Source organism: Tasmannia lanceolata, unplaced genomic scaffold, assembly GCF_043159265.1.
Source record: "Tasmannia lanceolata isolate RefF3 unplaced genomic scaffold, GAP_Taslan_0.1 ptg000019l, whole genome shotgun sequence".
Lineage (NCBI taxonomy): Eukaryota > Viridiplantae > Streptophyta > Magnoliopsida > Canellales > Winteraceae > Tasmannia > Tasmannia lanceolata.
This window is the reverse complement of record NW_027518696.1, coordinates 24063617-24090854: the sequence shown is the minus strand read 5'-3', so window position 1 is coordinate 24090854 and position 27238 is coordinate 24063617. Positions and strand designations below refer to the sequence as shown.

Genomic DNA, 27238 nt, shown 5'->3' with positions numbered 1-27238 from the left:
AGATCTACACAATGCAACTACATTGGAAATAAATGAGCCACAGATGATATTTGAGTAGTTCTACATAAAAGCCTACGTCCACATGCAAGTCATCGAAATATTCCACTATGATTAAGAACACGAAGATTACAATGGTTTCACCCTTATTAATCTAAAACCAGATCAATCGATCCTAAAACCTTTGAATCCTTTACCAAAACCTCTCTCTCTCTCTCTCTCTCTCTCTCTCTCTCTCTCTCTCTCTCTCTCTCTCTCTCTCTCTCTCATATAATCGGTTCTCAAAATCCAAAACAAACAGGACCAAAATCTTGTTTCCCAAGGTAAGAGGAAAACCCAACCCAACAAAAAGCAGTCACTTCTGTAACAAATATTAATATTTCAGCACCATCTTGATGAAATATTATAAAGCAATTACTTTCTAGTAGCATTTTCATTTAAATCGTTAGGAACAAGGGGAGATATATCTCGACCAAAATAGAAGAGAGAATCACCGGAAATAGAAGAAAATAAAAAGGATAGGGATTTAACTAGGGGAATGACACCCATACTCTCTTATTCTATTAATGGTACACCCTTTATTTACACTTTGTAATGAGCTGTTAAAGACATGTAAATAAAAAAAACTACTTACCAGCAATCAGAGGTGTAAATAAATTTGATAAAGTGAGCTACATTATCAAAATACAGAAATTGGATATCATTTCCCTTTAGTTGACATTCCTTGTGATAGATTATTCTACTTTTTCAGCATTTGTTTTTCTTAAGGTACTGTTCGTAAGAGATTGCGACAACCAGTTGTGAACCCAAAAACCTTTTTTTTTTTTTTTTTTGAAATGGTAAAATAATGAATTAATGACAAGAACCGAGAAAGTCCTCAAAGGAACATACAGAGAAGAAAAATAAAAAGAAAAACACAGACTCAGGGAGGGAGGAAATCAAACCATTCCAAACCCACCCTAGTCACACCATCCCTCGCTAGAGAGTCTGCATCAGAATTAGCAGATCTCCTTACATGCTTAAAGACAATATAAAAGTCGAGAGTTAAGTCTTCGATTTCTTGAAAAAAAAGACAAAAATCCCCAAGGGGGAGCCGCTGAGCTTGTCAGCCATCTCACCACATTTTTAGAATCACCCTCCACTATTGTCTTGCTAAAAAGATTCCTATCCATTTTTTTAATTCCTTGATACGCCGCTTTAACCTCCGCCTCAGTTGAGTCCCCAACTCCAATAGGGCCAGAAAAGGACCATAAGGCCGATCTAGAAGCATCCCTATAAAGCCCTCCAATACCAGCCGGCCCCGGATTGCCCAAGCTAGACCCATCAAAATTGATCTTTAATAGGTCCACAGGAGGCGGCTCCCAATGTTCAATGGATTGAGGTCTAAATTCACTCTCATTGCATACTATTTGCCACCCCTCCCATAAATCAAAGGCCGGTACAAATTTAAACAATGAAAGACCTTTCGCCCAAGCCAGACCCAAAAACCTATTGTTGGACTGAAAATTACATTTAATTATGATAGGTTTGTCACAATCGGTTGTCACAATCTCAAACGAACATGTCCTTAGTTTCAAGAAAATGAATAATATGACATTTTGAACTTTGAATCACAAATAGCAGATATGCAATGGGGGCATAACAATCAAAGCCACTGAATCGGTGGGCCTTCACGTGGATAAGCTGCAACTGAAACATCACAATCAAATGACGCTAACCGCCCACCTCTGTAAATTTTGCTAATTGAATGTAGATAATTGCTTATAAAATTGATTCTAGTGTCATTAAAATTAAGATAATTGCTCATAAATTTGATCAACGTGTTATTAAAATTAAAATTAATAGCAGACCAAGCATCATTCCAAAAAAAAAAAAAAAGCAGAGCAAGCTGAATAAAAGGGCAAGTTGCATGGATAAAAGGGCAACTTTGTCTTACTTGATGCATCTGGCCTTGTATGCCTCCCATCCTTGGAGACGGTACTGCCTAGCAGCCTCAGCAGGGTCCGTTGCCTTTATGATTCCCCGGCCGACGATGATGATATCACTGCCTCTATCATGGATCACCTGCCACAGCCCAACCCAGCTTACCAGTAAAATAACTGCAACTAGTCTACATAAATCCTTCTTATCAACAGAAATTGTGAGGGTAAGAAAATCTCAATCCATGTACATGATTACACCGAGTAGATCCTCATCAGGTTGTTGTATTATATGTCACAGATATCTCCGATATTAGCAAAATATAGCAATTTTATCACGACATTTTGATAAAACGACAAAATCGCAAAATAATCTCGAGAATTTAAATATGAGGAAAGTGTCTCTAGTCGGCTGACTAGAGAACCTTCTCTAGTCCGCCGGCCATAAACACAGTGGGCCCACGTTGTTTGGATGATCCAAAGCATTAATTTGATAGGCCCTGACATAGATAGGTTGTGCCCAAAAAATCAGCTCCATAGGTTCATCCCAACCCTTCAATTTGTGGAGCTAAAAAATGGACAGATTTGTGTAGGTTTATAGCCGTCCATTTTAACCTCCACAAATTGCAGAGTTGGGATGATCCTATGGAGCTGATTTTTTGGGCACACCCTATCTATGTCAGGGCCGCTCAAATGAATGGTTTGCAATTGCATCACCCAAACAATGTGGACCCCCACTGTATTTTTGGCCGACAAACTAGAAAAGTTCTCTAGTCGGCCGACTAGAGACACTTTTCTCAGTGATATTTTCATTCACCACGATAATATCGCAATAATATAACAATATTTTACGATATTGCTCTTATTTTTTTCTTAATTTATATATATTTAAATAATCAAATTTTTTTTTTAAATTTTTCTGATATAAACCCAAAAAATAAAAAATTTAATATATCCGGAGATTTCTATTGCCAAGAAATTCCCGAGAATGATATTTGTGACATAGGTTTTATTCACATTGCCAAAAAAGTCAGTTCAATCAAAACATATATTGCTTATGCTTTTGTTCTCTTCTTTTGTCACTAGCAGCAGTAACAAATAAGTAAAGGAGTGCTTAACAGCCAAGGAGCAGGGTAAAGCCAAGAGGTTCAGTACTGTTGATCGAAATGATAGACCCACCTGTGTTTCTTATCTAGTCATGCGTGGATTCATCATTTGCACCAATGGGAGCATCTACCTTTTTGAAGTAAAAAAAATCCTTGCCCTTCAGCCCATCTCATAAATCACCAAGCTTAAAAAGAAAAGAAAAGAAAAAAAAAGGAGAAAAAAAAAAACACTTTATCTTATTTCCCTTAGCAAAATAAGATGACACTAACTCCGAATTGATCACATCTTCCCATTAGAAAATAAACATACCAACCCTAGCTCCCAACCAAGATCACATTCTGAAGTTCCTCTAAAAGCTCAGAGGTTTGGCCAAAGTTCCAATTAGAAGAGTCTGCCGAGCCAGCCGAAGCAACCCAGACAGTTCCTGTCTCAAAAATACTCTCTACATATCCTCCAAAAGTGATCAAATAGATGATCAACCATGTTCTATTCATTTACACACCTTGAGCTATGTATCACACACACCCCTTCAAGCTTGGTAGGTACATCTAGGAATGCTTATGAGATTGAAGCCATGGGAGATGGCCACTTGGACCTAATGCAGCAAGATCCACCAGCTCACTATGCTTTATCAACCCCTTTGCCAGTTACCTTGTTGCAATGTCCTATCCAAAACCCACCAGCATAAGGCAAGATGCTTCCTTGGTCGAAACAACAGTTTATCTACTTTTCTGCTGAAATTGTTCCAAAATGTAATGACCCGGCCGGGAGCATGAGCACACGCATTTTCACGAGGGTAACTCAATTCCATCGATCCTTTTGTGTTGGAAAGTTAGTTATCAGTACCATTATAAAAAGAATGAGTTATCAGTAGTCTATCAACAGATTAGACGGCGATGCCCTTCCTTGATTTCCCATCTAAGTTCACCAATGTTTAAGCTAAAATCCCTAAAGGGAAGTCACGACCATGTCCCTAAATAGATCATACCAGGCTCTGAAAGAGTCAATAGAATCATGGTCGGAATCGGGGATGGAGCCAGCTAATTATAGATCATGTTAGATGTGTATTATGTATGTATATGTTGCCCAAGGGCATATTGGTCATTGTACCTTCCCTCTTTATATAAATATATAAGTGAGGCGGAGAAGTCTCCAACTCACTATTTTGCTTCTCATCTTCTTCTCTCTACCCTTCTCTCAACATGGTATCAGAGCCCTAGGGTTTACCCTAACCCAGGGACCACCATTGGAATACCCCTCCATCTTCTTCTTCTTCCTTTTTCTTTCTTTTTCTCTCCTCTCTTTTTCCCCCTTTTTCCATCTTCTTCCCCTCAAACCCTAACCTTACGGCCTTCCCACCTCTCACAAACCTCTCGCAATCCTTTTTCACCCGTGAAACCCTAATCTAAAGAATACAGTGATGCTGACTGGGCAGGCTCTCCAGCAGATAGACGCTCCACTAGTGGCTATTGTACCTTTGTGGGAGGTAACCTAGTGTCCTGGCACAGTAAGAAGCAAAATGTTGAAGCCAAGTCTAGTGCTGAATCTGAGTATCGAGCCATGTAACATACTGGCAGTGAGCTTATCTGGCTACGATCACTTTTGTCTGAGAACGGATTTCCCTCCTCATCCCCTACTAAGCTATACTATGACAACAAGGCCGCTATCCACATTGCTACCAATCCGGTCTTCCATGAGCGTATGAAATTTAACTAAGCAACCTAAGGAAGGGGGGGGATTAGGTATAATAAAAACTTTTGTTGTTTGGAAAACTTGTTTTCACAAAATACCATTTCCCAATCCCTTTTAAAAACTGATTCTAACCCTTGTTACTTTGAGAATGTAAAGAGTAGAGTTAAAGATATTACCAAACACAAGAAGCAGTGAGAAAGAGAGTAAGCGGCACACCACAAAGAACACCAAGATTTATAGTGGTTTGGTCTTCTCAAAAAACCTACCCCACTCTTCCAAGTTTGTCGTCCTTGGGCTTCTTCACTATTCCGGACACCACACCACGGCCTGGTTCGAGGCCTCCTTACAATCAACGAGTCTTTAAACTCTCCAAGGGTTAGAACCCTTCTTTTACAATAAAAAAGAGATAAAATTCTCTTGCCTCTTCTTTAGGCTTATACACTTGTGTAGGCTTGTCAAACAACTCTTGTCTAATTCAAAACATAAATCCCTATTGAATCTCTCTAAAGGATGAAAGTAATGGCACTTGGAGAGGAGTAAATGTATATTCTCACAATAAATGAGCAAAGGGAATGTAGGTGAGTCCTTAAAGATAGACAATGGAGGCTTGAAGGTGTGTGAGTTCTAAGAAGATAAGTTCTTAGGGTTATATATGTGTATTTATACAAGAGCATAAGAAAAACCCCAATTTTTAGCTTTCTCGGGCGTCACCCACGAAGTGCGGACGTCCAACAAATAGTGCCGTCTGAAATTCAAAAGCGCACCCAGTTCTGTCACGGACGTCCACCGGTTTCCCGGCGTCCGGCGTTGACTCGGTCATTTTTTGTTTTCGGACCAAATCTCAGATGGACGTCCGCCGGTTTCTCGGGCGTCAGGCTTTGGCTCGGCCATTTTTTTTATCTTTGAGACCACTTATAGATGGACGCCCGCGAATATTCCGGACGTCCGTGATTTCCCTGGAGACTTCAAATTGCATTTCAGAGGGGAAATATCAACAGACTATTAACCTACTTGGGGAGTGTTCTTCCTAGACATATCTAAGGTTAATTAGGAGACTCACTAAGTGCGAAAACCATGCAATCCTAGCAAGAGAGATTCTACAGTCTAGATTCCCTTAAAGTAATCTTCTCTTCTTGTCTACTTGAATCTTCATGAGTCTTCGGATTTCATTCCACGCCAATTGTGTGTGTGTCAAGGCTCCGTGGATCTTACAATGTCCGAGTCGCTTTGCTTGAATGTGATGTATTATATCTGACAACTTCATAGGCAAGCGACATTAGTTGTAATAGATCAATCAATCTGGGTTAGGCTCCAATCAAAACTTGGTGATCAATAGCCATTCGGCTTATAGCGTACGAAGCATATAGAGGTGGATTGTCACTTCATACATCACAGGATTCATCAGAGAGAGATATGCACTACTTTCACTCGATCGATGGACCAACTTGCTGATGTTCTCACCAGGCCCCTAAGCAAGGCTAGACTTAATGATATTTGTACAAAGCTTGGAATGCTCAATATTTACATTCCAGCTTGAGGGGGTGTGTTAGATGTGTATTATGTATGTATATGTTGCACAAGGGCATATTGGTCATTGTACCTTCCCTCTTTATATAAATACATAAGTGAGGGGGAGAAGTCTCCAACTCACTATTTTTCTTCTCATCTTCTTCTCTCTACCCTTCTCTCAACAGATTTCATAGCCCAAGCCAATTATAGAAATTAACTCCATACAATCAAATATTGGTGAATTGCAGTTTACAAAATTCAGGATATTTAGAGCTTGAGATTCCTAAGTTAAGAACCCTACCAGACTCATTTGAGAACTGCTCTTCTGTCATTATAGACTGAATTTACACTCCACTCCCCAGGAACAGCAGAAAACACATGAAGCTGATAGAAATAGTGCTCCAAAACTCATAGAACATAGATGTTTTCATGCCATAATCACATAACTCCAAAACAAATGTGTGGAGGCATAAATTTGATATGGGAGAAGGGGTTTTCATGCCATAATCACATAACTTCAAAAAAAGGTGTGGAGGCATAAATTTGATATGGGAGGTCAAACAATTTTCTCTCAAATCATATTCAACCCCCATAGAATAAGATCATGACATTTTATTATTAAAAAATTGGGCTCTAACAATTAGTTAGGGTTTTTAGCAAATCCCTCATGGGCTGATAGCCACATTACTGACATCAGCTGCCACACAGACACAAGAAGAGGGTTCTCGATCAGCTTATATCAGAAATAAAAACTGGATCTTATGTAGGTTGATTTTGCTCCATGTGGTCGATTTTTAACCTCCAATATGCTTTGATACGATGCAAAGTAATAGAAAAGAAAGAAGAAAAGAGAAGAAGAAGAAGAAGGAACAGAGAAGAAGAGTCTCAACCGTTTGGTGGGGTAACCCCACAACTCTCATATGAGATAATATATAATATATAAATATATATAAGAGAGTTCGAAAAACTAGCAAGTTTCCCTCTGACCCCTACTGTAAGATGGGCTCCTTCCTAAGTACATAAAAAAATGAAAAGATTCATGTAGTCTAGCAACGATATTCAGGGTGAGATAAATATATATAGGTGGCCTTGCTAACCATGGCATGGATAACACTGGTGCATGATTTTCTGATGCTCTCTCTCTCTCTCTCTCTCTCTCTCTCTCTCTCTCTCTCTCTCTCTCTCTCTGTGTGTGTGTGTTCTGCCTTCACTTCTCCAGTTTGTGTTTTTATTCGCAAGGGAAGTGGCCTCAATCATTACATCTTTGGCCCAGATGTCTTATTCAAGGTTTTACTTTTGAAAATATTGCACTTGTCTACAGTTGTGATAGACAGAGAATGTGAAATAACAAAATCTAACATTAGCACATTATTGCTATAGCTTTTCCAAATCTGCATGTTCTTGTTAAATAATTCCACTGGGCAAAGCACTCCATACTCAAATGACCAAAAGGGGTCATTAATTTAGGGAAATGATACCACCCCCCCCCCCCCTCTGACAGATAAAATCCCCACCTTTAACGTTATTCGTTAAGTTTTAAAGGCAAAGAAAAACGTTACAGGGGGTGAATTTATCCACAAGCAGTGAACCATTCTCACAGAAACCATTACAGGGCGGGGGGGGGGGGGGGGGGGGGGGGGGGGGGGGGGGGGGGGGGGGTATCACTTCTCTTAATTTAAAGGGTTAACACAGAAACTACTGGGGAAAAAAACTTACAGAATAAGGAGTGTTGTACTGCTGGCCCAATGCATCACCTCCGTTAACCATTTGAACTCCAGGGGTCGCTTGAATGAATGAGGGATTTGCTCTCCCCTGCCATGATGCTGGATTGACGGATATGAACCCAATGACAAAATTTGGATGATCTTCAGCAATTTTCACTGCGGCAGATGTGTAGTCCCCCTTGGCAAGGTTACCAGATGAGCTCATTTCTGCCAGCAGAAGTAAGCCCCTACCTCGAGGCAAACCCTATTGTACCAGAGTGAAAAATTAGGGGCTGATCAACACTAAGAATTAGGGGTGCAACTCGGGTCGGGTTGAGGCCAACCCGAACCCGACCCAAGGAACCATTTACTCAACCTGAACCCAAACCCGACCCAAGTAACCCTTTTTTTTTCCAATCCGGACCCGAGTTCAACCCGACCCGACCCGAGTTTGTAAGCATACTAAAAATATGATTAAGAAATGTCGGGTTTCACTCGGGTCGGGTTGCCCAAGCCCTCAGCCCAAACCCGATCCGAACTCAACCCGAACCCAAACCCGACTTTTTTTCGGGTTGAACCAGACGGGTTCGGGTTCGGGCTCAACCCAGCCCAAGTTGCACCCCTACTAAGAGTGACTACTGATTAATATGATATGATAGTTAAAGTTCTAAATATAAACCTTCAATTTCAGACCCTCCACAATGCCAGGGCCTGATATTATGTGAGCATTAACTATATCCGCCCAGTCTAGTATCCGGAAGATACCTCTGCAAACAACATGGCCAAAGCCTTCAAGCAAGGCTAACAGGGCTGTAACTAATTGAAAAAACAAATAAAATGTAGCACATCTTAAAATTCCCAGAACAGACAAAAACAAAATCTCACCCTTCATACTGCATGGTCACTGTATTTCCAATGTCGGCAAACTTCCGATCTTCAAAGATTAGGAAATTGTGTTTGTCCGCAATCTTCAATAAATATGGAAGTGTTAGCTATTTAGCAAACAGTAGCAATAACTAAAAATAACAATAGCATAGAAATCAACAAATTTAATAGAAAAAAGATCCCAAAATACTTGCCTCAACAATCCAGAGCAAACCCCCAATTTTGTCAGAAATTCAATTATTGTGAACTAGTGAAATCATCAATGGAAAAAGATAGTAATTTAAGAAAAACATGAACAGCTTGCTTTCGTATGATGCTGTATTTCATGTGAATCCTAATATAAATATGATCACCATGTTTCAGTATGATATAAATCTTGTGAAACCTAATTAAAGATTATTACCTAACCTCCCACGTTTCATATGGTATTTCAGTATGATATATTCCTTGTATTTCATGTGGATCCTAATTTTAGGTTTTAGAAGGATTAACAAGAATTGTTCAATTGTAAACACCCATCTGCTGAAAATAATGTTCATATTAAGGAATAGGAGCTCTTCATGGTGCTCCCAAATACTGTAATATCACATTAAAGCTACGATTTGTGGACATGGACATGAGTGTCGCATGTTGACACGGACACGAAGTGTCAGACACAACAAACTCACAAAATTTAAAAAAAGGGGACAATGCTAAAATAGAAGATATATATATAATCATGATTTGTGGCACAGATTTGTGTGCCGAGTTTCCACACGGATACGAGGTATCTGACAAGGAAAACCCTAAAAATCTAGAAATAGTAGCACACTCATACACATGCATACATATAAAGCTATTGACACTTCCAGCAGTACACTTAAAAGTGTCGAAAGGAGTGTCGACACGTGTGGACACAGGTGTCGTGTCGTACACGACACGAACCGTGTGTCTACAATAGATTCAAAGTGTCGGCCAAATCATAGATTTAAAGGGGATTTAAAGGGGCAGTGCTACAAGTAATGTTTCTAAGAAGCGATGTTGGTATCATCCAAATGACCTTCAAAGTCACCGTCTCACTTATAATCTCCTTGGCACCTTATCTCTAATTGTCATTGTGAGATCCCACATCGGAAAGGGAGGAAAAGTTCCTGGGCTATATATGTGGATTCCCCCTCTCCCCGTGTAGACGTGTTTTCTGCGGAAAAACAAAACCGGGGAGGGCTGCGGCCTAGAACCGGACAATATCTACATGGATGGTCGTGGCGTTACAGCTTTTTTTTTTTTTTTTTTGAAATCGTAGATAAACATATATGAATATGCGGATTAAAGGAGAAGAGAAAATAAAGAGAAGGGGAGAGGAGAGAAAAAAGGCAAGGAGAAAAGAATTCGTAGTGTTTGGAGTGCTTACTAGTTACTACATGAACACCATAAGCTTCATATATATACAAATGTGAATCAAAAGAATTACAAGTTTGCCACTCGATGACAGGAACACAAGTACGGAAATATAAACATATCGCTTTACACTTTCCCCCGAATTGGAGCATAGAGAGCGTCCATGCCTAGCTTAGAACATATAGTATGAAATCTCTAATGACCAAGTGAGTTCTTTGGTAAAGCAGTATGACATCTGCTAATTGATACTTGGATTTCACATACGAAATGGAGATCTATTTACCTCATATCTTTCCTCAAAAAAAAGTGACAATCAACCTCAATAAGTTCAGTGCTTTCATGATCAACTAAATTGCCTGCTATATGAATCATCACCTTGTTGTCACATACAACTTCATAGGTTTCACTATTGACCTATGATGAATCAGAGCACATTAAAACCTTATACATTAATGCTTTATGAAATAACATGTATGTCCTCAGTGACTAGCAATGTTCTCTTCGACGCGAAGTCGTCCAATAATAAAGACAATCCAAGAGTTGGCACCAATGATCTCTCATGACCTGTTCTCTCACCTTGGTTGCACATTCTTCACTATCTAATTGATTATGTTGGTTGAGTCTCCTTCGATCCAAAGTCTCTTAATCTGCAGTGAGGAACCAAGTGCAAATCCATGAAGCATTGCAAGATATTTTGTGATATGATTACTTGTCCGTGCTTCTACGAACTTGCCACTATGAGTGAGGGCTTGGGTTTTCCTGAGGAGGATCTATCAGAGTTGAGTTTTACTATTCCAATTGGAGGGAGTTGCAATTGGCATTGGGTGGCTTTTTAATGGGAAGCATCTACAATCAAGAGAAGACAGGGAGATTGTGCTTAGAATGTTCAGGTCAAGTGGGCTTAGAAGACCTTTCAAACCCCTATTTATAAAATTCATGAAAATACTTTGGGTGAAATTGTCATTTCGACAAGTTTTACCTTGGTCAAACTATCACAAATGACAAATACCCTTGATTGGGGTTTTTGTAGGATAAGGGAGGGCCCACTTGATTGATCACAAGATTGGAATAGGTTTAATTGATGTTGGGAATAAATTTGGGAACGTTTCCTAATTTTGAGATTTAGTTTTAGGATAGTCCAGTAAAAAGAGTCAGTTTGTATTTTAGTATGTTTCTGTTTTTAACCAAAGAAGAGTCTTAGGTTAGTTTTTGTTAATGGTAGAAAGTCTTAGGTTAGTTACTATTTCAATTTAATTTTTCAAAAAAAAAGTCACTATTTCAATTTATTGTCTTAGGATAGTTTCTATTTCTATTTTAAAGCAAGTCAAAGATTCTAGTTGACTAGTTGTGTTTCTATTTAAGTTTTAAGTTCAAATTAGAAATCTAATTAAGAAAAAGACAATTAAGAGGGGGCATTATATTTCCTAAATGAGAAGAAACCCTTTGTGTAAGGTTGAAAAGCTTACTCGAATCTTCAAATCTGAGTCTATACATGTACGCCTTAGGTCCATTGTCTTTTACATGTTATGGTGAAATGAATAAAGAAAAATATTGTTGAAGCTTCTTTTTCAAAAAATAAAATAAAATTGTTGACACTTGCTTGTCCTGGATTGAGTGATTCTCCTGCGCCTGACTTGATCAAAGCCTAAGTGTGATGCCCTAGTACCTATCTTAATTTTCATAAGATTTGTTGCTTCCCTAGATTTCATCTAATCTCCATTCTTGTTCTCTTGCAATTCAATTTTCTGCATATTGTAATCTATGGATTGTTTAAGCCTTGTTCTTAATTTCAACCAATCCCCCATCTTTCTAGTTCCAATTGTCAGATAAACTCTAAAATTGAACCACTTTGCCTTCTTACCCTCTATAATCAAAGATCTTACTTTAGACCTATGATTTGACCGACACTTCGAATTTATTGCCGACACGTGTGTCGTGTCCGACACGACACCAGTGTCCACATGTGTCGATACTCCTTTAGACACTTTTAAATGTACTGCTAGAAATGTCAATAACTTTACATACATGCACGTGTATGAGTGTGCTACTATTCCTACATGTTTAGGGGTTGACGTGTCATATACCCCGTATCCGTGTCAAAACTCGGCACACGAATCTGTGCCCACAAATCACGATTATATGTACTTCTATTTTAGCAATGTCCTCGTTCCTAAATTTTAGAAGTTTGCCGTGTCAAACACTTTGTGTCCGTGTCGACAATCGACACTTGTGTCCGTGTCCACAAATCATAGCTTTAGACTTGATCCAACATAGGATCTTCTCCTAATATCTAGATAGTTCTTCAAATTCGATAGTGACACCACTTCAAAATTCTCAAACATGTCTTTTCTCAACATTGTCACATTGGATTCCATTTAGTTCACATTTAAAAAACCTAATCAATTCTTAATTCACTTCCTAAAGAAATCTTTTTAGAACTGTCCTATACCACTTATGCCATTACATGCCTAATGGAGGTGTGGTTCCATTATTGAAGAATGGATAGCAAAAACAGCAGCCAGCAGGAGGCGAGAAATGACAAACTGGAATATTCAGACGAGGCATTCTATAATCAACTCTGGAGGACAGGGAAGTTCAACTGGGCATGTTGGACCCACCAAAAGATGTATGCGAGGAAGGTCAGCCATAGAGTTCCTATACATCCAACATTCAGGGCTGCATGGTACCATAATTCGATGGCGTCCTTAAAAGTCTTCAAGCCAGTTCCAATTAATGGAGAAACTAGTTTTTATTTTTTTATTTTTGAATGGTAATGGCAAAACCAGTTAATATCCAATGCCATACCTACCAACTTTTAGGGTGGTCCAAAAAGAAATGATCATCACTTTGTGCTCTTTGCTACAGAGAGAGCATAAGGTTGGGGTGGCAATTCATTTTTCCATTAAGGCAGTCACTAGTTATGATATGTTTTGTTTCGTAAAATTCAGAATGCTATGAAGCAGGCTATTTTGATGGTATATGCGTCGAATGGAGAAAGTGACCACACTAACTTGTCTTCTTTTGAGTGGATATGGATGGCTGTACTAAATATTTTATCGACAATTGGGGGCTCCCAAATTGGATGAACTATTGTTCATGCCATTTATGTGTAGGTCGGTATATCAGCTGCTCTACCCTTTTGATGTGATGGCGGTTTTTGTAGGCTTGAGAGGTAGCAAATCGAAGAATATTTGTGTAACTTTTACCATTAAAAAAGAATAATTCTGTATGGGACCAAAGGATCTTCCCAGTACTATGGCAATCTTCTGTCACCTAGACTTCAATGCCGTCAATTCCAAAGAATGTGTATAGCTTTTAGGATGGCTTTCAAAGCAGTTGAGTCCCCATTCCTTGGATGAATTTGTTTTGAATGGTACCTTGGATGACTTACATTGATATTAGTTAATATTTATATGATAATATATTTTCATTACAATCAAATTATGGTAACGAATTTTTGAGCAAGTCAAGTTTGATAGGATCCGAAGAATATCTTCAATCATTTTCTTTTCATTGCTGACTAAGAAAAAGAAAGCATTATTTCCTACACAGAATAATGAAATGAAATGGTGGTATTATAAGCAAATATATACTAAGCAATGTACCTCGCGAAGCTGAGAGCCGAAATCTGGTGTAAAATCAGGCAATATATCAACATGGGTTTTCAATAAGCAAATCTCAGGTCCAACCTGCATGCATATTCAAACCATCAGCAACTTATTGATGTATAAACAAAGCTTAATGTCTACCCAAACTTTAAAGAAATAAGAAGAAAAACATGAGGACAGCACTTAGCATCTTGACTGAAAATAACATAATGAGATGAACCAAGACCACAAATCTATATTTCACTCATAATCCCAGGGTTTCTGATATATAGTGAAACATCACGACATGATTCTAATTTGGTAGGAAAGTCATTTCTCGCACTATTTATTATATACATTTTGTGTATATTGCAATGCATTGACATTTTTACTAAAATGGTATAGACAATTTTATTTCTATTTACTAACATTTCATTATTCTTGTTAGACGAAAGTTTAGACAGAGAAAATAGAATGAGTTAGGGTTATCTCCCCCTGACTCATATCTTTATACTAAAACATAAAGGGATGTACAAAGTCCTAAATGCCCTTGGGCAAGTTACATATTCCAACACTCCCCCTCAAGCTGGAATGTAGATATCATACATTCCTAGCTTGTTACATATATCACTCAATTTTGACTTATTTAAGGACTTTGTAAACATATCAGCTAATTGGTCCCCTGACCGAGTAAACACAGTACAAATCTCTCTTTTCTGGATTCTTTGACGGATAAAATGACAATCCACTTCAATATGCTTGGTGCGCTCATGGAAGACTGGATTGTTGGCAATGTATATTGCAGCTTTGTTGTCGCAATAAAGCTGCGAAGGAGAAGATGAAATAAAGCCAATTTCAGAAAGAAGTGAACGTAGCCAAATAAGTTCCATGCTTGTCTGTGCCATTGCCCTGTATTCAGCCTCTGCACTGAACTTAGCTATAACATCCTGCTTCTTACTCTTCCATGAAACAAGATTGCCACCTACAAATGTACAATACCCAGTGGTGGACCGTCTATCTGCTGGGGATCCAGCCCAATCTGCATCAGAGAAGCCTTCAACTTTCATATGGCCATGTCTTTTGAACATCAATCCCTTCCCTGGAGCCCCTTTCAAATACTTGAGAATCTGTGTCACCGCAGCCCAGTGAGAAGTACGTGGAGAGCTCATATACTGACTGACAACTCCAACAGCATATGAAATATCTGGCCGAGTAACCGTGAGATATATAAGTTTACCGACAAGCCTGCGATACCTGCCAGGATCCTCCAACAACTCTCCTTCTTCTGGAACGAGTTTCACATTAGGATCCATGGGTGCAGAAGCTGGTTTAACTCCAAGATTGCCTGTTTCTTTTAGCAAGTCCAAGACATACTTTCTCTGTGATAGGAACAAGCCTCTAGAAGAACGAGCAACCTCTATCCCCAAGAAATACCTGAGCTGACCCAAATCCTTAGTAGAGAATTCCTTTTGCAAGAAGGTTTTCAAACGTTGTATACCTTGTGAATTGCTCCCTGTGATGATTATGTCATCAACATAAACTATCAACAAAATACACCCAACTGAAGAGTGATAACTGAAGACTGAGTGATCCACTGCGCATTGTTTCATGCCAAAGCGCATGACTGCCTCACTGAATCTCCCAAACCACGCACGCGGAGATTGTTTGAGGCCATAGAGTGACTTGCGTTAGGCGACACACGTAGGAGGAAGTCTCCCCCTGAGCAACAAACCCTGGTGGTTGCTCCATATACACCTCCTCAGTCAGGTCGCCATGGAGGAAGGCATTCTTCATATCCAGCTGATGAAGGGGCCAGCTATGATTAACAGCAAGAGACAGGAGCACACGGACAGAGGGAATTTTCGCAACGGGACTGAAGGTCTCAGTGTAGTCAACACCAAAAGTCTGAGTGTATCCTTTCGCGACTAACCTTGCTTTTAAGCGCTCGACAGTACCATCAGGGAGGTATTTGATAGAGAAAACCCACCGACAACCAACAGGACGGGCACCAGTGGGTAGAGAAACCAGATCCCATGTATCAGTACTATGAAGAGCGCCCATTTCTAGGTTCATAGCATCACGCCAGCCAGGATGGTCAAGAGCCTCAGCCACTGACTGTGGTAAAGACATAGAAGATAAGGAGGAAACAAAGCTCTGGAAGGTACTGGTGAGCTTATCATAAGAAACAAAACTCGAAATAGGATGTGCAGTGGAACGGGATCTCATACGAGATGCAATAGGAGAATCAGAAACAACAGAGGAAGGCGGAAGAGAAGATACCTGAGAGCGAGAGAGAGGCATCATCGGCTCAGAAGATGATTGTGCAAGAGGAGGTAGAAGAGACCTATCTGTAACTTGGCGCCGCTGATACTGCTGTGTAATTTTAGGTGGAGCTGACTTCTCCAACGTGGCAGAAGAAGTAGAAGCTGCAGAAGCTGGCCGCACGGAAATAAGAGATGACCGAAGAGAAGCAGGTAGATCTGGTAAGGGAAGCGAGACCTCAGACTCGAGAGAAGGGGTGAAAGATGCCGCGTCATGTGGGAAGAATGCCTCAGACTCAAAGAACGTAACATCGGTTGAGACAAACCAGTGACGCAGACGAGGGCTATAGCAACGATAGCCTTTCTGCGTACGGGAATACCCCAGAAAGACACAACGCTCAGACCGGGGATCGAGTTTGTCACGGCCAGGTCCAAGGTGATGAACAAAACAAACACATCCAAATACACGAGGTGTCAGAGGAAACTGTTCCTTACTAGGAGATAAAACCTCGAAAGAAGAGGCACCCTCTAAGACAGAGGAAGGAAGGCGATTTGTTAAACACGCCGTGAGAAGGGCATCACTCCAGTATGCCTTAGGAACACTCATCTGAAAAATAAGAGTGCGGCCTACTTCAAGCAAATAACGAAGTTTCCTCTCAGCAACACCATTCTGTTGAGAGGTGTACGCACATGAAGACTGATGTAAAATCCCATGTTGGGAGAGATAGAATTGAAAGCCATTAGTATCAGAAAAATATTCTCTAGCATTGCCAGTACGAAGACATTTAATATTGCAATTATATTGATTCTTAATTTCAGAATGAAATGTGCGAAAAGCAAAGAACACGTCGGATCGACTCTTCAGTAAATATAACCAGGTCATGCGTGAGAAGTCATCAATAAACACAATAAAATACCGAAAGCCAGTAGTAGACGCGACCCTAGAGGGTCCCCATACATCAGAATTGACTAATTCAAATGGACTAGACACTCGACTAATGATCCGGGACGGAAACGACACACGACGGTGCTTCCCGAGTTCACAGGACTCGCACTGAAAACTAGAAAAAGGTCCGGGAACCAGAGAAGTCTGCTGCAGCCGCTGAGTGAAGGATGCCCCAGACGACAATGCCACTGAAATGTATCCACAGAGCTATGTAAGACAGTAGGCGGCCGGCAGTCAAGACGATAGAGTCCATCTACCTCACGACCCGTTCCAATCGTCTTCCCAGTCGAGAGATCCTGAAATAAACAGTAAGATGGGAAAAATGAGACAGAACAGTGAAGAGATTTAGTAATTTGGCTAACTGAAAGTAAACTAAATGGTGATTTTGGTACACATAAAACAGAAGATAAGGTAAGAGCAGGATGAGGGGAGATATGACCAACACCAGTGATAGGTGTAGTGGACCCATCAGCAAGGGTGATAGACTGAGAGGGAGACGAGAAAGAGCAAAAAGAATGAAGCTGAGAAGAGTTACCAGTCAGGTGATTGGATGCACCAGAGTCAATGATCCATGACCCTGAGCAAGATAGAAGGGTAGTGGGTGAACTACCTGGTTGGGCGAAACCTGCAGAGGGAGGACGAGAACTGAGCCGCAGACGCTGGAACTCCTCATAATCGGCACGGGATAATGTATAGGTGGAATCAGCTGGTGCAGGAACAGAAGCAGAGGGAGCGCAATCTGAAGCCGAAGCAGTAGTAGCACCCATGTGAGCCGAGTGTGCCTGACGAAGCTCGGGGATGCAGGGTATAGCAATGGTCAATATAATGTCCCTCGCGCTGAAAGTGAGTGCAAAAAGAACAGCCACGTCCACCACCATAACGACCACCACCACGGCCGGCACGGCCACGGCCACGACCAGAGGAGGCTCCACCACGAGGCGGGCGAGTACTGCCATCATAGGTCGCGAGAGCAGAACCATCAATAGGAACAGATATCATGGGATCATCAGGAGAGCACTGTTGGACGCAGGAGTAGACCTCAGTAAGGGAAGGAATAGTGCCAGAACCGACAATCTGCTGACGAAGATGCATGTACTCTGGACCCAAACTCTCAAGGTACTGCACAACACGGATCTGATCCCTCTGACGGGCAGCCTCTGTGAGATCCATGGTAAGCGGCATGTAAACATCAAGCTGCTGACAGAGGCCAACGAATTAGCTGTAATGGGTGGCAAGAGGAAGATCACCACGGCGGAAACGCATCCACTCGGAATAGGTAGAGCAGATCCGACTAATGTTTGCCACGCCAGAGTAAAAAAGAGTAACCTGATCCCAGATCCGTTTCGCAGTAGGCAGAAGCATCAAGGGCCCAGAGACGTGAGGGGCCATACTCTGCGACAGAAGGGTACAAACAAGAGCATCCTCCTGTTCCCAGCGATCAAAGGTGGGATCCGTCGTAGGAGGAGGATCACGACGAATGACGTGGGCTTTCCCACGGGCAATAAGATACTTCTCGACGGCTGCCTTACAAGTAACGTAGTTTGCCCCATCCAACTTAACAGTAGTGATATGTGGGAATGATCCATCCACAAAGAGAGATGATGACAAAGAAGACGCCAAAGAAGATGTCGGACGAACACCAGGAGCCACTCCTGTGGAAGGATTGTCAAGCACCTCCTCCATAACAACAAGCAAGAAAGAAACAGATAATCCAAACCAAGACGAATAACAGGAGATAACAAAATAGGTGGGCAAACTAGGATATGCCAAGAAAGCTAGACGCGGCTCGAAGAATGACGGGCATCAACGAAGCTTGAAAAGAGGGGAGCCATGAGGCACAGAGGGGAGCCGCAAAGAAAAACTAGAATCAAAGTAGGGTAAGAGTAAGAGATGAAGATCTAACACATAATAACAAGGAGAAAAGAGTGATAGGGTTTACCAAGAGATGAAAGGGAGAGGATGAAAAAATGATGGGGGCTGGGGAAAAAAAAAAACTTAGGGTGAGGCTTACCAGCAAACCTACGAATTGGGGGCTGGAAAAAAAAATTCTGGAGCGAGGCGAAACACAGTCCTGGAAACTTATTTCCAGGAAAGTGATTTTGTGGGGAGGGTCAGAAAATATTTTCCCGGGGGGGTGCAGATCCTCAGTCCTGGAAAAGGTTTTCCGAGGTGAGAAAATATTTTCCTGGGGGGGTGCAAATCCTCGGTCCTGGAATATTTTCCTGGAAAATTTTGGGGGGGTGCAGATCCTCGTTCTTGGAAAATAATTTCCACCCTGTGTGGAAGATGTTTTAGGGGTTGCTGCGCGGGGGTACAGGACCAGGAAGGGAGGAGAAACGTGGGGGGCGGAGGGCCTGGTGAGGCTCTGATACCATGTTAGACGAAAGTTTAGACAGAGAAAATAGAATGAGTTAGGGTTATCTCCCCCTGACTCATATCTTTATACTAAAGCATATACAAAGTCCTAAATGCCCTTGGCCAAGTTACATATTCCAACAATTCTTTTGGTATGTTACTATATTGATGTAGCTATTACTCTGAAACATTGATGTTAGATACATTATTAACGCTATGCACAAACATGATTCATACAAAAAATGTGTTTTTGTGACTAATGTCTTGTGGGCTTAATGCTTCAAACATGGATCCCACATAACATGGGTGTTTGGTTACCATGCAACGCGACCAGCATGGCCTTGGTCCGACGCCACAGACATGGTTTTAAATTTCCACCAAAACGGCTGAACCGACAAGAAACGATCCATCCCCACTGAAACGATATCAAAACCGAAAGACAGCGAAATCAAAATTGAAGTGCATTAGTGGTAAACTATATTAGTATGGATGGTTGTAACAATTGTGCGATTCACTATTTGAATAGTACAATTCAAATTGAATCATGCGTTCAACTATTCAAATCAAGCGTTTGACTCGTTTTTCATATAAATCGCATGATTCTTGGTTTTTACGTATGTTTTATTTTATGCTGGGCCCTTTGAGATTTGAAATCGTATATAAATCACAGTCGCCGGTGCGGGAAGCATAGGCTCTCGGGAAGGTGAGAAGCGTGAAGGGTTGGGACAGGGAAGCGCAAAGGAAAGCGTGAAATGATTGAAAAATGAAAAAAAAATAAAAACAAGTAAATTCTAGTTTCTAACCAACATAAGCAATTTGAATCCCACCATCATAAATTACATGCAAATCCAAGATCATAGTTAGACCATGGTCGGTGGCCATGAAATTTTTTCATAAAATATTAGGTTATCCAGTGGTGGGAGAAGGGCAAGGAGGGTGGAAGAGGGAAAGAATTGAGGGAGCATGGACCATCTTGTAAACCAATTATTCGATCTGGAGATCCCAGCAAGGCTGCTGGAGGAGTGAGAAGTGGCTAAAAACAAGGAGAAGAAAAACTAACTCTGAGGCCGGAGCTTCAATCACAGCTTACCCATAAAAATTTGGGAAAAAAAAAAACTCTACTCACAAACTAATCAGAAAGGATAAAAAAAAGGATAAATTTGGGGAAACGTGCTTCCCAAATTGGCAAAACAAGCTTTCCAAATTAGGGAAATGTTTATTGCATGTTTCGGAAACGCGCTAACCCAATTTTTGGGAAGCAAGGCATTTCTCACTTTCGAAACACACTTCCCCAGAAGTGAGATTCCCACCTTCTTGGGGCGTTTTCAGCAGCATTTATATAACCCCCTATAAGTTATAACGTAATAACAAAAGCCCTAAATTGTGTTTTACTCATTTTTTCCCTCTTCTGTTCACAGTATCTGCTGGTTGTTTGTTCTTCCAAGCAGAAGAAGAGAAGAAGAAGGAAAACAAACAGGGCTGAAGTTTGTTCTTACACTTTTTTGCTCACGATTTGTTCTTTCTCACCCCTTTATACCTTATGGTTTCTGTTACGAGCGGAAAGTGGAAGAAGAAGAAAAGGACAAAAAGTCGACTTACCTGCTAGTGTTTTTTGTTCTTGCAGTTTCTCACCCAGGATTTTTTTCTATTCTTCTCTCTTTTTTCTTCTCTTCCTCATCCTTCCTACTTCTTCCCATTATCATCTGCAAGTTTTTTTCTGTGGCAAGAGTTTTTTCCCCTTTCAATGATTTAGCTCCTGTTTGTTTTGTATTTTGATAACTGATAGTGAGTCCAAATCAGTAAGTTGGTATGCTTTGGATTTTGGACTCACAATCGGTTCTCAAAATCCAAAACAAACAGGGGCTTCTATTGCACACTAATTTTATTATTGTCTCTAATATTTCTGCTTTGAAGTGGTTTTATAATTGGCTATATTTTCTTCTGTTGGTGAGATTGTTTTGAATTAATTCTATATGTAGTTATCACATCACTATATTTATGGTTAAGATGAGTTTTACTTATATTTTAATCACATTACAATATAGTATACAGTAATATACTGACTCACTTTTGTTTAACTGTTTTTAATCTCTAAAGAAGATTTACATTTATAAGTTCTAAATAACCTCATTTTATTTAATAAAGAATTTAATGTATTCCATTCAAAAAAATTATTCAATGTATTTCAAATGATTTGCATTTAAGGTTTTGGATAACCGAGGGGCATGTGCATTACAACTGCCTTACAGATAGTATAGAGATGTTTTTCATAATGTTTTGAATAGCGTGGGGCATGAGATGACACCCCGGGTCTTCCCATTATATATAGTATAAATATATCCAATAAATCAATTCATAGCAATATATTATGTTGCCACTAAAATCCCTCAGAGACCATGATATCACTATACAAGCTTAATATCAAGAAATCATCAAACAAGTGAAATAAATCAAAGGAAGCGAAACGGGCTCATATGTTGTCCACCTAAGGTTGATTCCTATGGGGGAAAAACAGTTGGTAATACTTCTGAGTAAAAGATAAACAAAGAAAGAAATCTAGAATGCACTAGTAGATCCCAACACAAAAGACAGCAAAAACAATCCATGCTGTCAGTTCAAATATGCACATGCTTTCCATTATTCCTACACCATAGTCTCAACTGCCATGTGACCACCTCCCTTGTCTTTTGGAAGGGACCAATGTCCAGCCCATACAAAAATTCTAGCCTCCCTAGACAGAGTCTGAGAAAAAGGATTGAAAAGCATAAAGTAAAATCCTACTAGCCTATCAGTGTGTAAGGTGACTCATTTAACACACTCAGGTAAGTGAGCAAAATAAAAAAGCACCCTCAAAAGTTTAGCAAACCAAATAGAGTAGATTCAGAGGCAAACATGGTGGCCAAGGGGGTGTTACTAGGACTGTCTTTGTTGTTCAGGTGTAAGACACACCACTTTAACTGCTCTCTGATTTTGGCTTCATATATGTGTCAGACCCACCACTTCAACTTCCCTGATTATGAAGCCAAAATCAGAGAAAGAAGTTAAAGTGGTGGGTCTGACACTGGAAAATAACAATTTTATTTCTGAGATATAATAAAATTCTATTGATTAAAAATAGAAAAAAAAAGGTAATAAAAAATTAAAAAACATGGTGCTAACACAAACTGACCAAATTATTAAAGTTCATTTCCTTTTCAAAGTTCATCTTTTCATTGCTAAATCTTTTTTAAGGGGAAATAAGCTTATTGAGAATGAAGGGGAATAATGCAGCGGTAAGTGGTGCTATTATTAGTTATTGCTTCCACGTCTCACAGCATTCTATGACCAAACACGTCCCCAAAGGCACATGAGCCCACACACAGAGAACTGACAAAGGATATTCCAGCAGAGAGAAGGAAACCCTAAGCATCGCCAAAGCACTAGAACATAACCCTTACTTTGATAATGGCACTCCTCACTTTATGTAACAAGAGAGTTAAGCTAGATCAAACGAATGGAAAAGCCACATGCAATTTAGCAGATAACTTCTTAACGTGCCACAACAGAAACAAACAAAAATATCAGAAAAAAACGAAAAGTGAATCATGGCTTGACAAGGTTGGGCTTGCACCTGAATTTGTAGCAGACTGCAAATGCTGGTGAAGTCTAATAAGTCTTGAAAAACATAAAGTATAATGCTACTAGGAGATGCTTATCACTGTTAAGTACCATAGAATCTATCAATTAGAGGAAGGTAAATGAGCAGAAATTAGTGGAAGGTAAGTTACATTTAGATCATTATGAAGGGTGAGCACTTTAACACCTCATCATTGCCTAGGCCTATCATTGTGGAAGGTAACTCATTTAACACACCCAGGTAAGTGAGCAAAACAAAAAATTATCCTCAAAAGGTTAGCAAACCAAATAGAGTAGATTCAGGGGGTGTTACTAGGACCATATTTGTTGTTCAGGTGTCAGACACACCACTTTAAACTGTTCTCTCTAATTTTGGCTTCATATATGTCAGACCAACCACTTTAACTTCTTCCTACAATGAAGCCAAAATCAGAGAAAGAAGTTAAAGTAGTGGTTAAGGGGGTGTTACGAGGACCATATTTGTTGTTCAGGCTTCAGATATGTCAGACCAGCTACAATGAAGCCAAAATCAGAGAAAGAAGTTAAAGTGGGGGTCTGACACATGAAATTAACAATTTTAAATTTGGGAATAGCTAGCGTCCATCTCAAAAGGCTTTTCGCGGCTGGTCCGACGTGAGACCAGCCGCGAAAAGCCTTTTGCGATGGACCTAGCAAATCCCTTTAAATTTTATTACTGATATATATATATATATATATATATATATATATATAGAGAGAGAGAGAGAGAGAGAGAGAGAGAGAGAAAACGGTTCCTACACATATGTGTAGATAACTTATCTACACACTAGCTTAAAATACAGTGGGGGCCACATTATTTGGGTGATCCAAACCATTCATTTTTAAGGCCCTCACATAGATAGGGTGTCCCCAAAAAATCAAATCCACAGGATCATCCTAACCATTCGAATTGTGGAGGCAAAAAATGGACTAATTTGTAAAGGTTTAAAGACATCCATTTTACCTCCACAAATTGTAGGGTTGGGATGATCCTATGAATCTGATTTTTTGTAGACACCCTATCTATGTGAGGGCCTTTAAAATGGATGGCTTGGATCACCCAAACAATGTGGGCCCCCACTGTATTTTAAGCTAGTGTGTAGAGAACTCTCTACACATATGTGTAGAAACCGTTTTCTCATATATATATATATATATATATATATATATATATATATATATATATATATATATATATATATATATATATATATATATATATATGCCTCATTAATAAAATTTCTATTGATTAAAAATAGAAAAAAGGTCATAAAAAACAAAAGGGAAAAATACAGTTGCACCCCGTCAACTTTCTGATATTTTCAACTCTAACCCTGACTTTTAAAAGTCACCAACTACACCCTTGAGGTTTCAATTTGTATAAGGTAAACCCCCTCTTTCGAAACACTATCAATGCTAATGAAGACCCCAAACCCCCCCCAAACTCCATACCCGAATTCAAGCACTACCAAAAACACAGTGGGCCCACCTTGTTTGGATGATCCAAAGCGTTCATTTGATGGGCCCCGACATAGATAGGGTGTGCCCAAAAAATCAGCTCCATAGGATCATCCTAACTCTTCGATCTGTGGACGAACTGTGAACTAAGGAGGGCGTAGTTGGTGACTTTTAAAACTCAGGGTGATAACACAAACAGACCAAATTATTAAAGTTCAGCCGAACAATGCAGAGAGATGTGGTGCTATTATTAGTCATTGCTTTCACGCCTCCCATCATGACAAAACACGGGCCCAAAGACACGTGAGCCCACCACGCACCCAAAACTGACAAAGGATATTCCAACAGAGAGAAGAAAACCTAGCATCGCCAAAGCCGTAGAACATAACCCTTACTTTGATAATGGCACTCCTAGAAGTTATGAACAAACGGAAAAGCTTAAAATAAACCAAAAATAGAAAACACAAAAACCTTAAAATAAAATAAAATTCAAACCTTGTCAGCGAGACTGAGCAATTCCTTAGCAGTAGAAACATCGGCCGCTACACACAGATTACTCTCCTTCGCCTCCATCACCTCAAAAACCCTCTTCCCCATCGGATTCCTCGCCATCCCACCCCTCTCACCGTATGAAAACCTCGCCGGAGGAACAACAGCAGAGATCGCCGGAACCCTAACCCTAGAATTATTCTCCAAAAAAACCCTAACCTCCTTCTCAGTCTCCTCCGAAATCTTCCCTTTCCTAACAAGAATCTCCACCATCTCCGTCAATTTAACCATCGAATGAAGCTGAATCCCTTTCTCCGCGAGATTCTCCCTCCCTCCCTGCTCTCGATCTATCAACACAACCGCATCCGTGACCTGTAAAAGGCCCAAACAGCATTCAAGAAAAAAAGTTACATAAAAACTCAATCCTAAATGAGCATTCATACTGACAAAAGTTTCATCAAAGTTCAATTCGAAATAGCAATCAATCAAGAGAATGAAAAAAAAAATTCATAAAAATTCAATCCTGAACACTAGCAACTACTAAATTATAGGAACCACTAAGTAAAACTCCCAAAACCTAAAATCCTAAGATCATAAACCTGTAATCCTGCGGCTCTAAGAGGTCCAGCAGTTTCGAGCACGGACGCGCCAGAAGTTACGAGATCTTCAACTATGAGACAGATCTGACCAGATATGAAAACCCCTTCAATGGATTTTGCAGTACCATACTCTTTGATCTCTTTTCTACGCATGAGCATTGGAATTTCATTGGCAATAGAGAGGGTAGTGGCGATTGGGAGAGCAGTGTAAGGGACTCCACAGACTAGATCAAAGGGGACTGAAGAGAGGGATTTGAAGAGGAGGGATGAGATTTCGCGAAGGAGGGATGGGAAAGAGATTATGAGGCGGAGGTCTATGTAGATTGGAGATGAGATTCCTGATTTTAGTTTGAAGTTCCCGAATTTAACGGCCTCGATTGAGTGGAGTTGCAGAACCAGAGATTCAATGTCCATTTTTATTTTTTTTCCAATGTGAGAACTGAGAAGGCGATGATGAGTGAGGGTTAGAGAGTGAAGGAATGGTTTTTAGAGACAACCTCAATTTTGCTTTATAAGATTTTATTTATGGGACCTGACAAATTCGTACTTGGTCTAGGATAATTCGCACCGCTTACAACTTGAATGGTAGACATCAAATCACATTACAATGGTGCGAATTATCCTACAGGGGGTGCGAATATATATCACTACCTTATTTATTTACTAGGAAATGTTATCAGCAGAACCTGATTTTGATATCAGCACAAACCCAGCTGTCCTTTCTTCTTTATTGGCTCGTGATCGTGAGAGCTTTTATGTAATAAAGTTTTGATTGACAGCCTTTAAATAGGGCTGCAAACGAGCCGAGCCGAACATTAGGCTGTTCGTGCTCGGCTCGTTTAGTTTGAGGCGCTCGTGTTCGTGACGTGCTTTTTGTTTTTTTTGCTCGTGTTCGGCTCGTCAAAATTTAGCAAAACTCTAACTCGAGCTCGGCTTAGCCCGTTTAGTAAATGAATGAGCCCGAGCCGGGCTTTTAATGAGCTGAGCAGAGCCAGGCTCGAGCTTGGTTGGGTTTAGGTTCAGCTCGTTTAGTAAGCACATCAAATAAATAACATTAAGTAATATATATATGAGGAAACTGTTGGTGAGCTAGCTTGTCCAATCACATGGGTCCCACATTTTGGGGAGTGATCCAAACCATTCATTTGCAAGGCCTTATCATAGGTGTACCAAAAATCAGCTCCATAGGATCATCCTAATCCCTCCATTTGTGGAGGACAAAAATGGGGCAGATTTGTGTCTGTCCATTTTTGTCCTCCACAAATGGAAGGGTTAGGATGATCTTATGGAGCTGATTTTTGGTACACCCCCCATCTATGTAAGGGACTTTCAAATGAATGCTTTAGATCATCCTAACAAAGTGGGCCCCCATGTAATTGGGCAAGCTAAGCTCACCAACAGTTTCCTCTGTATATATATATATATATATACATAATCTGAGCTTTAAAGCACGGCTCGCTTTATGAACCGAGCTTAAAAAGTTCACGAGCTTGTCCGAGCCGAACTATACAAAGCTTGAGTTCGGCTCATTTATTTGACGAGCCTAATTTTTGGGCTCAGGTTCGGCTCGTTCAGTGAACGAGCCCAAGCCAAGCTTTTACTGAACGAGCCCGAGCCAAGCTTTTAATGAGCCAATCTCAAACATGTTCGTGATCAGCTCAGTTCATTTGCAGCCCTACTTTTAAAACAAAGATATTCACAAAATGAGTTAGAAAATATCA

General features: G+C 40.2%; 1 protein-coding gene across 1 annotated transcript; it reads right to left on the bottom strand.

The window, feature by feature from the left end:
- Nucleotides 1-1747: 1747 nt before the first annotated feature.
- Nucleotides 1748-26014, bottom strand: LOC143852798 (uridine 5'-monophosphate synthase / UMP synthase (PYRE-F) (UMPS)). Its single transcript, XM_077362401.1, has 7 exons — nucleotides 25518-26014; nucleotides 24925-25290; nucleotides 13795-13878; nucleotides 8813-8895; nucleotides 8607-8694; nucleotides 7941-8192; nucleotides 1748-2061 (listed from the first exon to the last, which is right to left on the bottom strand). Exons 1-7 carry the CDS (start codon nucleotides 25929-25931, stop codon nucleotides 1930-1932), a joined length of 1419 nt encoding a protein of 472 aa, XP_077218516.1. The 5' UTR covers nucleotides 25932-26014; the 3' UTR covers nucleotides 1748-1929.
- Nucleotides 26015-27238: the final 1224 nt, after the last annotated feature.

Coding starts and splice junctions, on each gene's coding strand:
- LOC143852798 (XM_077362401.1), bottom strand. CDS start 25,931: ATGGACATTGAATCTCTGGTTCTGCAACTCCACTCAATCGAGGCCGTT. Junction 25,291..25,517: donor TTAGAGCCGCAGGATTACAG/GTTTATGATCTT, acceptor GGCCTTTTACAG/GTCACGGATGCGGTTGTGTT. Junction 13,879..24,924: donor TGCTCAGTCTCGCTGACAAG/GTTTGAATTTTA, acceptor ATATGCATGCAG/GTTGGACCTGAGATTTGCTT.